At 29.8% G+C, this 17,786-nt stretch overlaps 2 protein-coding genes across 3 annotated transcripts; both read left to right on the forward strand.

Moving 5' to 3' along the window:
- Positions 1-480: 480 nt before the first annotated feature.
- LOC145959692 (protein SPT2 homolog) lies at positions 481-5,477 on the forward strand. The gene is made up of 7 exons (XM_083078782.1): positions 481-799; positions 933-1,079; positions 1,218-1,347; positions 3,603-3,760; positions 3,934-4,876; positions 4,974-5,192; positions 5,277-5,477. Exons 1-7 carry the CDS (start codon positions 746-748, stop codon positions 5,360-5,362), a joined length of 1,737 nt encoding a protein of 578 aa, XP_082934908.1. The 5' UTR covers positions 481-745; the 3' UTR covers positions 5,363-5,477.
- Positions 5,478-6,522: 1,045 nt separating this feature from the next.
- On the forward strand, positions 6,523-12,992 carry LOC145959691 (uncharacterized). Of its 2 annotated transcripts, XM_083078781.1 has the most exons (9): positions 6,539-6,938; positions 7,079-8,295; positions 8,656-8,758; positions 10,780-10,970; positions 11,062-11,402; positions 11,549-11,873; positions 12,096-12,180; positions 12,348-12,477; positions 12,571-12,992. In XM_083078781.1, the coding sequence occupies exons 1-9, from the start codon at positions 6,721-6,723 to the stop codon at positions 12,595-12,597; spliced, it is 2,637 nt and encodes an 878-aa protein (XP_082934907.1). In that variant the 5' UTR covers positions 6,539-6,720; the 3' UTR covers positions 12,598-12,992. The 2 variants fall into 2 exon arrangements, 1 of the variants encoding a protein (XP_082934907.1); XR_014435127.1 differs by lacking the exon at positions 12,096-12,180 and having other exon boundaries at positions 6,523-6,938.
- The last annotated feature ends 4,794 nt before the right edge of the window (positions 12,993-17,786 follow it).

Raw genomic sequence — 17,786 nt, forward strand, 5'->3', positions numbered from 1 at the left:
TGACTTCGCGCATGCGTATTTCTTTTTGTGCTACACATACATCAAAGGTGCCGACAGAGAGTTGCGCTACTGTATATACTGTGCTTGCGGCGGAGATCTGGCAGCCAGTGATGTGCTGTCGTGGGATTTTTTCCCACGCGAGAGCCTCTATGCGCATGCGTAAGCTACGTCATAGCTGATACCACATATGTATCTAGATGCAACATTAGGTGCGCATAAAAGGTCCTTTCCCACATGGTTTTCTCGCGTTTTTCAGTAGCCGTAATAACGCGTAATATGTTATATACAAAGTGCATTATTATATTTAATGTATTTGATTTCTTTGATAGAAATTTTCTTCTCTCCTTGCAACTTAATATTTTTTTTCGCACTGAGGGGAGTCTGACGATACCTTATATTTCATCAAAATACATACGTTACTGAGAATTCATAGCGTTTGCTAGTGCGTATGCGCGACTTTATTCCCACAACAGCACATCACTGCTGGCAGCTTTGTTCTGAAATTGGGTAAAGGAAGATTGAAAGTGTAGCTTGTGTGACGCAAAGATTATCTTTCATTTCAGAAAAAATAAAAATAATTTAACTGCATCATAAAAGAGAGAGAGAGAGAGAGATATTTTTATTTATTTATGGAAGACTAGTCGACACTGCGTCAAGAAAAAGTCACATCTACAGTTGAAAGTATATTAGGTTCCATATGCAAAATAAATTCTCTAGTGTCTTGTAAATCATCTCGATTAATAAAATGGATTTTGGCACTTTGATAAATGTCGCGCAGCAAAATGAAACGAAAAAACAAGTTAGTCTATTTTGTCGACTATTTTATTTGTAATTGAGTTAAAGTGTATATATAGTTTATGACAAAAATAGGTTAGATTAAATACCTTTTGTTTAGTATTAAACAATACTTGATGAGATATTTTTCTTAACAGACCGTTCCATGCTATCAAACGAAATATACACCACCAAAGAAACAGACTAAACAATCTAAAACTCTTTCCGATAATATCAAGAAGTTTCTCGCTCGAAAGGAAGAAGAGGAAAAACAGAAAGCCTTGGAAGAGAAAAGAAAGAGAGAGGTAATTTCGTATTGTAAAAATTATGTATAATAAATGTGTTGTACATTGATTTACGAATAATTTGTACATATCTTTCATATCATATAATTATGTGCGAGAGATTATTTCCTGTTCATATTTGGAAAACTATACTTTCAGAATCTCCTAGCTTTACGAGACTCTAAAGCCCAAAGTCGGATAAGTAAACATTTGAAAGTATGTAAAGCAGCGAATAAGTCGGTGATTGCAGATGCCATTGATAGTGAAAATACAGCTATTACTATAGCAGGTAATATTATATGATTTTATACATACAAGAATTATAATATTTTAAAAATATAATGATATTCCTACAGATGACAGATTAAACAAAGCATTAATCTGTTTGGTTTATACATTTTCACATTTAAAATATATTTTAATAAAATTATATCTATCATTGGGATGCAAATTTTTAAATAGATATAAAATATAAAAATAAAGTTCCAAACATATGGAAAGATGCATTTATATAAATGTTTACTTTTATTTTCTGTATTTATGCAATTATTCCTTTTTTGCAACACAATTTTTTTTTTTAATACATGTACTTGAAAGTTTATACATCAAGATATATTGAAATAAAATACTGAGAATATTAAGTAGAATTAAGTAAAATTTGAGCATTATAGCAAATAGATCTCATGCAATCACGAAATAGTAAAATACAATATAGATAGTGCATATAGATAAATTTAAAGTACAAGATGGCAGATTGATATTGACAAAAATTATAAGACAAATAGCTTATTTGCATATTATATCGTCAACTTAACGGGGAAACTCTTATCCATAATGGGCAATATTTTTGCCCACAGGTTATATAATATATACGAGCAATATAATGCATTAATTATCCATCATCCCAAATTGATGCAGAACAATTTCATGGATTTGTACAACGATGGATACTAAGGCATTGATTAAGGTCAGCCATCTAATCTTAGAGTAGTCTAGAAAATTTACAAGTATAAAGTTTGCGCTATAATTATTGCTATTTTTATCATATTTGTGAATTATCTTTAAAAATAATATAGAGCTATTATAATTTATTTATACTTGTAATTTTATAGTTACATTTATCCATAATGCAAATCACATATGCATGATGCTTCATTATTTTATCATTTCTCTCTTCTTTTATCAAAATTATATCGATTCATTTTTATATGATTCTTAATATGTTATTTTTTATAAGAAGACCTTTTTTATATATGCATAAAATGAAAATTTTTAATATTTTTATTTAATTAGCATATAGGAAACAAAATATATATTAGATATCAGATATTATATATATATGTTAAATATGATACCTAATACATATTTTTTGTCCCTTATATGTTTACTAAATAAAAAAATTAAAAATTTTTCTATAGATTTTGATGAATTATATTATATATATATATATATATATATATATATATATATCTTTATAATTATATATATATTTTTTCTATTTTTCTCATTTCAGATTAAATATTTTATTTTAATGTTAAATATAACGATGATTATAATGAAGTATATAAAAAAATATCAAGATACATTTAATCTTGATTGTATGATATTGCTCAATTATCTTTTTGTTGCAATAATTTTCTTAAAAATCACATTTTATACCATTTGTTTATCTACTCCTACTTTTTCCCTATTATTTTTGATATCTTATTAGTATTGAATATTTTATTCTCATGTATTAATGAATTTTTGTGGGTTTGACATATGTGGAACTTTATTTTTATATAATTTCTATGAATGAGATAAAACTCGTTAAATATTCTCTTTAAAAAAATGTGAAAATATCTTTATATTTACATATAACACACACACACACACACACAAAATGTAGGAATTGTATAATTGTATACAATAAATAGATATAATAAGGTATTTTTTAATTAAAAAAAAATAGATTTATTGTATAAATATCTAGATGTAATATTATATAATATTATATAATGCTTTGCTGGATGTACGATAAGAGATAGAGGAAAAATGCAAGATATTGTGGCTGTTAATTTGAATTATGATTTTACTGAGATATGTTGCATCTTGTATCCTACATCTTGATCTCTCATGTTGTATCGTTAGGGATATACATCAGGAGAAACCAATTACAATTTTAGTTGCTGATATTGTTATTCGTAACATTTCTGATCTTATTATTTGCTTTATTTTATTTATCTTTCAAAGAATCAGAAATTTATGTTACAAAGATCTCAGCTTTATTGTGAATTTATAACAGAAATCTTATTGAATATCTTCTTTAAGATTTTAATATAATACAGTTATAATATATAGATGCTTTCTTTTGAATTGTCCCATCTTTATTTGTCACATGTTTATAACAAAGCGATAAATCTGTGTTTATATAATTACATTTTTTTTAAATTACACATATCTTGCATTTATTATATTATTTATTATTATATACATCCTGTATGAAACATAAAGATGCGTACGGTGATTGATTATGTGTACAAATAAAATATTATTGCTTTACAGGTCCTTCTCAGCCTGATGAAGACGATTATGGATATGTATCGCAAGAAGCTTCTACATTCTACAATCAGTTAATGAGCAAATATAATAGTTTACCTCCAGAGAAACCTATTTTTAATAATAATGAGAAAAGGACAATAAAGGATATTACATCTACAAAGGTGGCGTATATAATAATCTTCTATTAAACAATCGTGTATTGAACCATTTGAGAAAATATTTTGTTATCATATTGTTTGCCACAATCTGACTATAATATAAAAGAGTTAATTTATTGTATGCTATCTTTTTTCGTGTACTATATACTGATTGAATATGACCTTGTATGTTATAGGATAGAGTAAAACAAGCTTTAAAACAGCAGGAACTCGAGGAAAATAGTGGACATAGGCGCAAACGAAAATCCGCCTCGAGTGTAAAAGAAGCTGAAATTGATGAAAAAGTCGAGAAGAATATTGCTGACAAAAACAAAGAAGAGAACAAGGATGAAAAGCCGAAACCGAAGAGAAAGTCATTACCATCACCTATGGGTTTTGCGGAACTGTTAAAACTTGCAGAGAAAAAACAATATGAGCCTGTAATGATAGAAGTTAAGCCAAAAGTGGACGAAGAACGACCAATGACAAAACGTCAAAAAATGGAATATATACATGAAAGAGAAAGAAAGGAGCAACGAGGGAAAAAAGATTTGGACACTGATAAAAAAATAAGCACTACGAAAAAAGATTTGGACACTGATAAAAAAATAAGCACTACTACATTAAACAAATCTAATAAAACGCAATTAAATAAAATTCCCAAAACTAGTGAAAAATCTCCGATTTTAAACTCGATATTAAATAAAAATTCTTCCAAAACTGCAACAATCATTTCTAAAAAAATTATTGACAAGTCCAATGAAAAACAAAATACGGAAAAATACAATTCAAGCAAAATTTCATCTAAAAACGAATTATTAGAAGAACGAAAAAAATTAGAAGCTGAAAAAAGACAACTGGAAGAAATGCGACGTGCTATTGAAGAAGAAAAGAGGAAATTGGAGCAAAGTAAAAATAAACAGGAAGATATCAAGTCTCACTCTTCTTCTAAAGAAATGATTAAATCCAAAGGCAGTAGTATAGATAAGCAAATATCCAAAGATATTAAACCACGACAATTTCCACCCTTAGATTTAAAATCACCGTTAACTAATAATAAATTAAAACAAACTCGACCACTCGATATCAAATCCACTAAATCTAAAGAAATGATTAAAAAACCGCTTACATCCAACAAACGTGAGTTTACTTGCAAGTATAGTATAGTTACAATTGTAAGACTTGATGAAAGATCAGATATAATTAAATAAATGTGAAATAAATTTTAATTTCACAGGACGTATCTATGACGAGGATGAAGATTTGGATGCTTCAGATTTGGACGATTTTATAGATGATGGATCGGAAGATAACGAGGAAGATTATAGTAAACATATTAGTGAGATATTTGGCTATGATAAGAGCAAATATAAACATCTCGATAATGAAGATGACACCGCTATGGAGAGTAATTTTGCGCAACAACTAAAGGAAGAGTACATATCCACGAAAATAGGTACCATTTATATTATCTCAAGTATTTTGTGTACGTATAAAATACGAATAGCTTGTTAATATATAATTGATTGAATATTTACAGGAATTATGGAAGATTTAGAAGATATGCGTAAAGAAGCACTAGAGAAAAAGAAAAAGGATCTCCTTAAGAAGAAGCTTAGAAAATAGTACAAACCATTTTAACTTTATATACATATATTTATTAACTCTTACAATTTTGATATATATTGGAAATATTATTTAAGTTTGTAAAGGTATATAAAAGAGTAAACTTTGTTAGGGAGAGATTTTTTTCATATTCTTTTTTTCTGTGCATACGTGTATGCGCGCGTACGCGTGTACCATTTCCCATTTTTGAGAAAAGGAGAATGTATTATGTTTTTACATTGTTTTGTCGTATGATATATATGATAAGAGAGTTTTCTTTTTGCTTGTATCATATTGTGTGCAAGTTGAAGTCGGATTCTGCAACGTGGAAAATATAAAATCTCTTGTACTTTAATAGGATATCGAATTTCGTTCAAGCTTCGCTCTTTTTCAATATATATTAATTGTATATTTGTTAATACATTTATAGTATATTTATAATATTAATTTAATATTCCGAGTTTTCCCGGACAAAAAAAAACATGCGAATATATGTTGTCAAGTTTTTCACTTCTAAGGATCTATATAGACATACTGGATTACATAACTGAATTAAAGCACATGCATGTGTGTATGTATGTATGTACAATATATCTATAGTATTTATACTCATATTATACAAGTATATGATATATTTATAGTTGACGAGTTTGCTTTATGTATTGATTGCTTTTGGAAGAAATTTTCAGGTTCCGGAATTTCTCTACTCGAGCCATTTGATCGCATTCGCTGATTGGCCGGATTCGAAAGAAACCAATCATGTTTCATTGCTACTTGGCGGATTCAACGGCCAATCGCATTCAGCGAATTCAATCGTTAAGTAGCAATCGAACATGATTGGTTTCTACTTTCAGATCCGGCCAATCAGCGTTAAATTACATCGGAAAATCTAGTAATGTTGCCCAATTGTTGAGTTCGCCGAATGCGGCCATTGGTCGATGTAATTCGACGCTGATTGGCCGGATATAAAAGTAGAAATCATGTTCGATTGCTACTTAGCGGATGAATGCGACCAATGATACCAACAGTGCAAGCATCACGTGACCAACAATTCGTATGTAAAATGTGTGTAATAAATGTATGATCAGATCGTTGATTTTATTTTATATAGGTGAAATGTAAAGTGCAATTGTATGCAATAAGCTAAATGGATTTTTTGTATCGATTACTATCCTTCATTCGTTGTACATACTCAAATTGAAAATGTATTCGAGATATTTAGATATTTTTTTATTATTATTTATTAAAAGTATTTTATAAAATAAAACTATAGTGTGACGTTAAAATAAATGATATATGTGTGTGTGCGTGTGTGTGTATAAATTACGTACTACTCACACACGTTATAGATACATCACTGACAACTGTGAACAATAAAAATGGCGTATCGCGGTGTGAAGGGATCCGATCCATTTGTGTCAAAAACTTCGCGAAATGAACGTTTTGCGCAAATGTCAAAGCAAGAACAAATTATTCAACAAAAAAAGTTGGAAATTCAAGCGAAAATGCAAGAGCAGAAGGCGAAAGAAGCAGTAGAGTGCATGAAAAAGTCGAATTCGTCTACGTCGACCACAATTAGTAAAGGCAATGGTGTAAAGTAAGTCTCTTCCACGCTCATTACGTCGTAGCAATTTAATTTCGTTAAAGTTTATCATTACATAATTTACTCGTCTAGTATATATATTGATTAATTAGAAAATATATAAGGAATTCATTCATTTATTTGCGCATCTATAGGGAAGAAGATGAAAAGTCTATCGCATCCCTTTCTATGAATGTGTTTGCCAATGACGGTAGTTTTCTCGATCAATTTAAGAAAATAGCAAATAAAGCAACTGGCAAACAAGAAACTCAGCAAGATAAAACTGAGGATAAAAGAAAAGATGAGAAAAATTATGAAGCTGTTAGAGAAAGAGACAAAGAAAGGAAGCGTGATAATGAAAAAAATAGAGATTGGGACAGTAGGAGAGATCGCAGGAGAAATGATTCCCGTTGGGGAAGGAGCTTAGATAGAAAGCATAGTTCTTCCTCGAGTCCATCGCCTACGAGGCGGAGATCGTCGCCTAGTCCCGAGACACGGCGTAGCTACAATCAATCGCAGAATGGACAACGTGCGCAATTTAATCAATTTCCAATTCAAAGTAATAATCATGCCTCTTCCATCCCATCTCTCATGTCTCAACCGGTGCAAATGCAAATGACAAATATACCGCCCCCGAATATAAGAAACTTGACGCCGAGCGCTTCGTCCGCGAATCTGCAAAGGATACCAATGTCGAAGAATTTTAATAACAATTACACAAATATATCAAATGATCATTCTAGCAATGTTAGGATGCAAATTGCACCGCCGCATATTATACGTCCCGCTCATCCTATCCAAAGCATTCCACCTAATACAAATGTTCCGCCGCCAAACATGCACGTGTCCCAATCTATGCCAATGTCTAACTTACCATCGTCATCGAACGGACAACAGCACATTATACAAAATCCACAACAATGCAGCATACCACCCCCGTCATGTAGCGCTAACTTACAACATCCACCAAATATTCCACCACCCAACATACCACCGCCAAATATCTTACCGCCAATGTCGCAAATGCCACCGACCTTGATACCTATCACGGGCTCGCAAGCCATCGTAGTGACGGTACCAAGCGTAGCCAATGTTCCACCTCCGAATGTAATAACATCCATGATAATGTCAGCGCCTCCACCGGTGCATACTGTTCCATCGACGATTAATTCGGTTCCGCCACCAAACTTGAATATTCCGCCGCCGAATGTTCCACCTCCCACTGTCATTCCTAATACAGCACCGTCGCGCGGTCTTGTGTCCACTGGCTATGCTCTTTCCAATCAGGTACCTCTTTCGGTGGGCCCTCCTAATATTCAAATACCGCCGCCTGTCAGACCGCCGACTAATCTACAGAATTCTGAACAACAAGGTACGATATTATTATTATATATGTTATCATTATTATTATTACTATTGTTATTGTTATTATATTTATTATTATCATTATTATTATTTTATATTTCTTTCTTTTCTTCTCGTTGCATAATGTTATAAGCGGAGAAGAGACTATTTCTCTCTTGTATAGTTTTTGTCGATTGCCGATTGTCGGAAAGATTATTTGTTTGTGAGATATAGTATTTTTAAATGTAATTATACAAATAATATTTATTATTTCTATCTGATTCAGTGATCATGAATATGATCATATGTATATATGTATGTATATATAAAATATAAAAAGCGCGAATTGAAATATTATTTTGCAAAGTGTCTGACAAAGAATTCTAAGTGTGTCTAGTAGAGGCTGAGCAGCTGGCACGCATCGTGGCTGACTGTGGAGATGAAATTGAACAAGAAGTGCGAGAGAAGAATGCTCAAGATCCTAAATTATGGTAACTACTGTCCTCACTGGTCCTTAGTATTTCCATTCCCTATTCCTAATTTGTAATACAATATTAATACTTTTATAATATCTCTCTTGGCAATTTTTTATTTTATAGGATATCGTATAGATCTCTGTCATGTAGTTTTTAACAATATCACAGTAACAGAAAGCTGAATACACAACTTTGTTAAATGTCTGCTTAACGTGAATTGTTGCAAATATATGTGCTTGCATTTCCAAACATTAATTATATTGCAAGAAAATTTGTTTATTATGATAAATGCGCGCGCGTGCGTGCGTGTACATACATATTTCTTACATTCTCATATAGCGTAATCTACATGATATATTCTAGCTTTGATAAATTTGCCGATAATATATGCATTCTCACATTGAATATATTATTTCTTGCAATTACAATAACGATATTACATATATATTTTATATTTGACGCATTTTTCTACGATTTAGTATAAAGAATTATTCATATTTTTATTAAAATAGAGTTATTCAAAATGCCCATATTCTGTTAATATATAATATTTTTTTTTATGTGCATATAAAGAGAACGTTTATATGTAAAACTATATGAGAAAATGTTACAAAAGATATAATTGTGTGAGAAAACTCGAGACAAAATATGTCATTGTTTTCTTATTGAATTTTTGTATGTGCTATATAAAATTTGTAGGCATGCATTTCATCTATCTATTCTATAGGTATTATATTCTTTCATCTTTTAGATATATATCCTCACAAGTATATTGAATTTTGTTATTATCATCTCGTTTTTAACATGTTTGTTTAGCAAAAACATGATATATCTAACATAATATGGATAATCAGTTACATGATAAAAATAATAAATAATGATAACAAGTTCTGAAGTAGCTTGTATATATATATATATATATATATAAGAGACATTTGCATATTTAATAAATATCTAAGAATTTCTATCAGATGTCTATATGCTAAGGAATGTATAATGCTTTACATTTTACAAGTTAAAAATTTCATATAATGTACGATATAAAATTAATAAAAGGAAAAAGAGATTCTTTTTTTTTATGTGAGAAATTTTACTGCATATCTCTTAAATTATATTATTGCATATATCGTTTGAAGCATCTTATTTTTTTTAATCTTTAGTTATTTATTGTTTTGCATTTATATATATTGCACACATTTCAAAATAGTAGTATTGCTAAATGTCTACTATTTCGATATTGAATCTGAATTATATATCAATGCTTTGAATTTTTTTTTAATCCTATTTATAAAATTTTGCATTTATATATTTTTATATATATTCTGCTTTATTTAAAATAAATCTGAATCATAATTATCATTGACGTAAATAATATTAGTAATTCCATTTAAAAACTTAACAAAATTCATATAAATAATGCAACAATCACATCATTTATATATGCTAATATACCGTTTTATATAGACAAATGTAGAATATTACGTAGATCATTACAGATACACTAGTATCCCGAAATAATAAAGTACATTGTTACATATCATAATAATAAAAAAAAACTCCTTTTTTCGAAATATTTTGAATTGATATCCGTACTTGATAATTAGCGCTAATGTTTGTAATTGTATTTTGTAGCGTATAATTTTTTATCTCTTTTCGAGGTATTAGAAATAAATATTTAATTAATAATTTAAAATTATAAACACACGATACAAGTTTAGTTGCGAATCCTTTATTGAACTTTACAAACGAATGGCAACATTTCGACGATATATCGTTCGACTGACGGGATTCTAGTGTGTCAATAATTAGAAGATTCACAATTTCAAGTCAAATGTTCAATTACAGTGATCAATTTGTTTATATTATATTTTTGCTTTACACACACACACACACACACACATATTTCATATATATAAATTATATATATATTATATATATTATGGTCTCTTCTTTTACTTTTTTTTTTATTTTTATGAAAGTATTGTATCTAGGAATACATGTTACTAGACAGCGTTTTAAGTATCATTTTAATCAAGGTTTCTGCACCAAAAGCAAAGTGCAGCGTATCTGCAGTACAGGGGATTGGTTTCAAAATTTCGTGCGGAGAAGCCAAAGGATAAGGATAAGGATAAGAAGAATAATGGTGCGGAACTTTATTGCCCCGAAGAAGCTCTTAGTGACAATGATGAGGCGGATAAATTACAGAAATCTCATACAATTCCACATGGTGAGTAAAAATTTGAGCATCTCGAATGATTTTGATAATACATGATAAAAGTTTTATTACATAATGCGTATACAACCGTTATGTATGATAGCGGATCAACTAAAGGACGATAATAGGGAAGAACGGAAAAGAAAAAGACGTAGTCGTTGGGGCGATCCGGATACCAAGGTTTTGGTTACAGAAACAAGTGTGTCTTCTGGTAATAGGCCAAATGCTGTATTTCCTCAACCTGGTATTGCTATACCGGCACAAATTGGGCAATCCGCTGTTATACTACCCTCTCCGTCAAAAGGACAAGATATCAAATCAAAGAATCCAATGCTTACTAAGATTTCACGAAACGATCCTGCGCTTATTCATTATGCGAGACAGACATTTGGTACGCTCGATCTTAACGAAGAACAATGGAAGAAGGCAGAGGATCATTACAAGGTAGAGTATCGTCGCATTGATTATATATATATATATATATATATATATATATATATATATATATATATATATATATATATATATATATATATATATATATATATATATATATATATATATATATATGAAAAAAATAAATTTTTCAGATAAATCTCTTGTACCAAAATCTCTTGAGAAAAAGGGAAGAAGTGAAACGTTTGGAAGCACAAGGAAAACATAAATACGAATATGATAGCGATGAAGAGACGGAAGGTGGGACTTGGGAACACAAATTGAGATCTGCTGAAATGGAGGCGACGCAAATGTGGGCCGAGGAATTAACTGCACAAGCAGAAGGCAAACATCATATTGGTGATTTTCTGCCACCGGACGAGCTAAAAAAATTTATGGAACAATATAATGCTGTAAAACAAGGAAAAGAACCTGATTTGAGTGACTATAAGGAATACAAGTTAAAAGAAGATAATATAGGTATATTCCAATAAGTTTTTCCTTGTGTGTCTGTATGTGTGTGTGTTTCATATAACAACATGAGATTAGCATAAAACATTAAAAATTTGATAATTATATTCCTAGCCTCTATTAATTTTCAACTTGATAAATATTTTATGATTAAACGAAAGTGAAATCTTGTTTTCTTTAAATTTATTTGTGAATCAATTGATCTTATAATTTATATTTTTACACTTGTAGGATTTCAAATGTTACAAAAACTTGGATGGAGCGAAGGACAGGGTTTAGGTAGCGAGGGTAGCGGTCGTATTGAACCAGTTAATAAGTAAAGTCTAGTTTTATATGTACAATATTAGATTTTATATATAATAATATTATTGGAGACATTAATGTGTGATGTGTGTGTGCGCGTGTGTGTGTGTATGTGTTGTGAGTGTGAGTGCTCTCGTTTTATCAAATATTTTTAAACTCTTGATTAATGAATGTTTCCAGAGCGACGAATAGACTCGATAGTGCGGGTTTAGGTTCTGAGAGACCAGATGGAGTGTCTAGGGACGATGATGAATTTGATGCATATAGGAAACGGATGATGCTCGCGTATAGATTTAGGCCTAATCCACTAGTAAGCACCATCATTGTTACAATGAATACCGGAAATGTGTGTATTTAAAAGTTTATATACATACTTTAAATTGTCACGTGTTTTCTTTTTCAGAATAATCCGAGAAGACCTTATTATTAAGAGATCTAGAAGACAAAATTCTAAACACACATATTCTTTTTATTACAGAACAACGTAGAGTAGATTGTCTTTATTTTGTATATTTCACAGATTGTATATTTTATTTTGAGATATATCTCTTACAAAATTTTTCTCTAACTGAAAACATTTCAAAAATTGCTTTAATGTATACAAATGAGAGATATATTAATATAGATAAATTTATGCGAACAAAAGTTTTATTCTATATACTCTATTTTTTTTCTAGTTTTTTTTTTGTAAGAAACGGTGTAAGTACGGTGCATCTTTTCTCGGTGTCATTGATTTATCCTTTGCGAAAATATCGCTATTATTTATATACAAGCGTAATTTTTGCAACCTGTTTACACATATGCATTAAAAGTAATAGTGATTTATATCCAGTATCTTTAATTATAGTGAGAATCAGAAGCCCCTCCAAAAGGAAAACAAAGATCCACAATATTTCCTGCAAGTTACATTCACGCATATACCATTATCAACAAAATTGCTTTAATAAAATATATTATTCTTGTAAAGAGTAAAATAAATACTATATATTATATATATACACATCCATTCATATATATATATATATACAAGGTGAGTTTTATTTCGTGTGTAAATCTTTTTATCATGCAAGAGATTATCGACTGCATAATAAATTGATTGGTACATGAATGTCAATTATTTGGATCGATCGTATCAAAGGCTCGAATATAATGTATAAAATTAAAGCAAATTAAAAGCTGAACTTATGTAATATGGATTTATTATTATTATTATTATTAAAGCTACGTATTTATTATTATTATTATTATTGTACACATTATATTCGAACCTTCGATATGGTCGATCAAAAAAATTGACATTTATGTACCGATCAATTTATTATGCAGTCGATAATCTCCCGCATGATAAAAAGATTGACACACGAAATAAAACTCACCCTGTATATATATATATATATGTGTGTGTGTGTGTATGTATGTATGTATGTATGTATATAAAATTTATTACTTTAATGTTACATTATGGTTTTATTTTACAAAATACTTCTAATAAGCAATAATAACAAATGTCTGTAAATATATCTTTGATATCTTTTTAATCCGAGCATTATATGTACGTAACGAATTGAAGGATATTGATCGATACAAAAAATTTATGTTTAGCTCTTATTGCATGTAAGAATTTTAAATTTCATCAATATAAAATAATACCAACGACCTCAATCATACGTGTTTTACACGAATTGTATATTGGTCGCGTGGTGCTTATAATTGATAAGTAGAGGAAAGTCTCCGAAAGAAATTCTCATGCGCATGCGTGACTACGTCATAAGTACATGGCTGGCTCAATCTCGTAACCGTAATCGTAACTCATAAATCCAAGTCCCGATCTACAACAGGTAATGTAAGCCCTGAGCAAATAACCGAGAGTAATGCAATTTTATTCAGTTATATATCAATTTACTTTGTAATTAAAATATTTATATTATTTTTATTTTACTTTATAACCTTTAAAGTATGTATAATTTACATACACAATATCAGATCTGTGTGTGTAAATAGAAATTTCGCTTCGTATGATGTATAATGTAGTATATGATTGTATCATAGAATAATTTATATACATATATATAATTTATATATATATATATATATATATATATATATATATATATATATATATATAAATTTCACTTCGTATGATGTATATGATTGTATCATAGAATAATTTATATAAATATAAATTCATATAAATATAATTATATAAATATAATTTATATAAATTTATTGTATAAATCTTTTTTAAATAGAGGCAATTTATAGTAACAGAGAGTATATATGACACATATATACAATAGACGAGTCGAATAATTTCAATCAGATATATTACGAGTTATGTTACATTTGCGATAATTTTATTTTTAAATTTTATTCTCAAATGTGTAATATTTTGGAGAAGAAATTGTATGACTCGTATACATAATCATTTTTTTTTTAAATGCATTGGTCTTATGAAATAACTTTTACATCTCCGTGTAACAAGAGAAATATATATATATATATATATGTATATGTATATAAAATTTACATAAGATTATATGACATTTGACTTGTGCAGTTCTCATCCTTTATACATATATATATATATATATATATATATATATATATATATATATATATATATATATATATTTCGTTAACACCGAACATTTATCATAGCAAGAACAATGCGATACCTCTTTTCATGTTTAGCATGATATAAAATGAGAAAATAATAAACATTTTCGTCATATTCTTTTAAAGTTTTTTTGACCATATCGTTCAATGACAATATTTCGCGTTGGAACATTTTTGTTATCCTGGTGGACGGAAACAAATTGAATATTTGCGTAGTCTTTAAAAGTTTGATTTTCTTTTCGGTCTCACCTTTTCGATACTTTCGATTGCGACGCGATAAATAAGGCCAACATAATTGTCGCCTCTATTTGTCTCTTCAACTATATAAAATTTAAATCAACTATCAACTTGATGTTTTTGTCATTTGTAAATGATCATGTAACCATTTATTTAAATTAATATTTCTTCGTTTGTCATTTCTCTCGTCTATTCATTTATATTTTTGTCTTGTAAAAATGCGTGATTAATATTATTCAATTTATTGCAATAGGATTAATAATGAATAATTTTGTCTTAAATCATTAAAATACGGAATTAGATAGATCATTCTATAACGATAGTTCTATAAGACGACTTGTTAATTTACAAGTTCGATGATAAACGTTACTGACAAGATCGTATCAAAGCATATATCACTTTTGTATTGCATTCGTAGTTTATAAACTACGAATATATTACATACAAAATACGGTACAAGTTTCAATATAATATTTGAATATTAAATAAATTTTGATACGTTTTGTCGTCTTTTCCTCTTTTTCTTTTTTCCTGTGGTTTTTTTCTTTATTTAATTCGAGTATACAATTAAGTAGAGAGATTGAATTAATATACTTATAATTTTATATTAGGCTCGTTAAAAAGGTTGTTCACTTTTAACGTTTCATATAGAATGAATCGTTCGAATAATAAATATATATTGAATTTTTATCATATTTTTACATCAAATATAGAGAAAGGAAGAAAAAGAGAGAGGAGCGAGGTGTGGCGAGATACCGACTGACCACCATTTCTCTAATTAAAGTGCCTTTACCTTTCAGACAAGAAATGATACTTTCTGTGATAGTTTTACTCGAGACAATAGTTTTTTATGCCTCGTATAAAGATAAAAATGCAAAACATTCTTGTCTCGACAGAGATTTTCCTAAATATTCTTTTAAACAACTTAACAATTTATTAATTTTATGTGCCAAATTAAGGTGTCAAGTAATTATTTCAATTATTATAATTCAATTGTATATAAAATAATTGAAGTGATAAAAAAGAAAATATATATATATATATATATATATATCACGCATGTAACAAAATATATATAATTCTATTGACTCGTTACAAAATAAAATCACTAATTAAAAAAAAATTAATTAGGTGAAAAATTTTAATTGGGATAGTTTTTAGCACAGCAACGTTCCTACACACACATACATCCGGTGACCCTATACAATTTACGAACTTACCAACTTGTACTAGCTTGTACTTACGTAATCGTGACTTTCATACGTTGCACTTTCATTTTCGAAAGTGTGATGTAATCATTATTTAGATAGAGGAATTCGATGAAATCTAAATTATCGTCATAAGATTTTTTTATTGCGGAACTTTGAAAAGCCCCGTATGACACTGAAGAGTAAAGACAATTGTAGATGCTTGATATTGAATATAAGAATGTGTATGAAATTTTAGCGAAAGTATCGCAAAGTAATCTCGCGCTTTTGCACAGTGTTTTGGTTGATTAATAAGACATTACACGATGGATGTGATCGAGGTAACGAGGCATTTTTCAAATACGAGCCGACTTGCGCGAGCTTGTGTATTTTCATCGATCTTGATTGCTCAACGAGAGATCGAGGGTATAGGCAGACATAATAATCTTGGAGATTGTATCATAGCGGGCTCTCGGATATCTCAAGGCGAGATATAGCCATTCTCCGACAGAGAGTCGTAATTCGTGGTTCGGCCTTACTCCAGTATCCTCGGTATTATAAACGAACAAACTTTGCAGCTCTCTCGCGCGCTCTCTTCCTCTATAATCTCTTTCCAAGCATGATAAAAATATACGGCGCGACAAATCAAAGCGGGATCGATCGATCGATCGATCGTTGGCAGACAATCACAGTGCCAAACTCTCGCGTACTGTTACTTCTAATGTTTCTTTTTTCTTCCTACTTGTCCTTTTCCGCCATGTATTCTTCGTAATATATTCGATTCTCTCATTCGAGCGCCATATACTTCTTTGTTTCCTTCACTTTCCCTCGTTATCTTTACCTTGCGGCACGATCTTCGGAATTCCAATACATTCGACACGCATTGTTGATCACTGCGAGATGGCATCGTTTAAATCGATTGGAAAAAATTCTCGTGTAATTTTTAACTCGCGCTAGATACTCTCGTACGACTAATCGTTGACGCGCAGTGTACATTGTAAAATCTAGAATCTAGATGATGGAGCGTGGTTATACAACGATAATAACCGATCGTGTAATATATCTTTCTAATATCATGAAAGCGGAAAAGGCATATCGCATCTCGTTATATATAATTGATGGTATATATTTTCGAAAGAATTTTATAAAAATTTACAACTCGCGGACGCGCGATTCTTATATGTAATAAGAAATTGCAAGAGAATCGAAAGAGAAGAATGTCTTTGGGAGAGATATGTTTGAAATTGATTTGAAACGATTCAATCTTTCAATTCTACAATTTACATCGAGTTACTGCACGTTTATCTCGGTTAGTATCTCGGTTTGGATTTTTCCGGATACGCGGCGAATTAAAAATGGTTTTTTCCCGCTTTCGAATCGTATATCGCGGAATGATAAAAGCGCTTCTTTTCGATACCTTTGCAGACGTTTCAACAAGTTCCACACGACGTTGAATAATCGCAATGGAAAAGGAAAAACTCGAAAGCGTTTTATATATATATATTCATATTTCCTGAATGAAACTTTATTCAATCGGATCGGAACAATCCCCTTTCATTGGAATAGCGTATAAGCGCTC

Source organism: Camponotus vicinus, unplaced genomic scaffold, assembly GCF_025532165.1.
Source record: "Camponotus vicinus isolate PSW18456_S1 unplaced genomic scaffold, iyCamVici1.0 SCAF_1, whole genome shotgun sequence".
NCBI lineage: Eukaryota > Metazoa > Arthropoda > Insecta > Hymenoptera > Formicidae > Camponotus > Camponotus vicinus.

Coding starts and splice junctions, on each gene's coding strand:
- LOC145959692 (XM_083078782.1), top strand. CDS start 746: ATGGATTTTGGCACTTTGATAAATGTCGCGCAGCAAAATGAAACGAAA. Junction 1,080..1,217: donor AAGAGAAAAGAAAGAGAGAG/GTAATTTCGTAT, acceptor CTATACTTTCAG/AATCTCCTAGCTTTACGAGA. Junction 1,348..3,602: donor TACAGCTATTACTATAGCAG/GTAATATTATAT, acceptor ATTGCTTTACAG/GTCCTTCTCAGCCTGATGAA.
- LOC145959691 (XM_083078781.1), top strand. CDS start 6,721: ATGGCGTATCGCGGTGTGAAGGGATCCGATCCATTTGTGTCAAAAACT. Junction 11,874..12,095: donor GTTAAAAGAAGATAATATAG/GTATATTCCAAT, acceptor TTACACTTGTAG/GATTTCAAATGTTACAAAAA. Junction 12,181..12,347: donor CGTATTGAACCAGTTAATAA/GTAAAGTCTAGT, acceptor GAATGTTTCCAG/AGCGACGAATAGACTCGATA.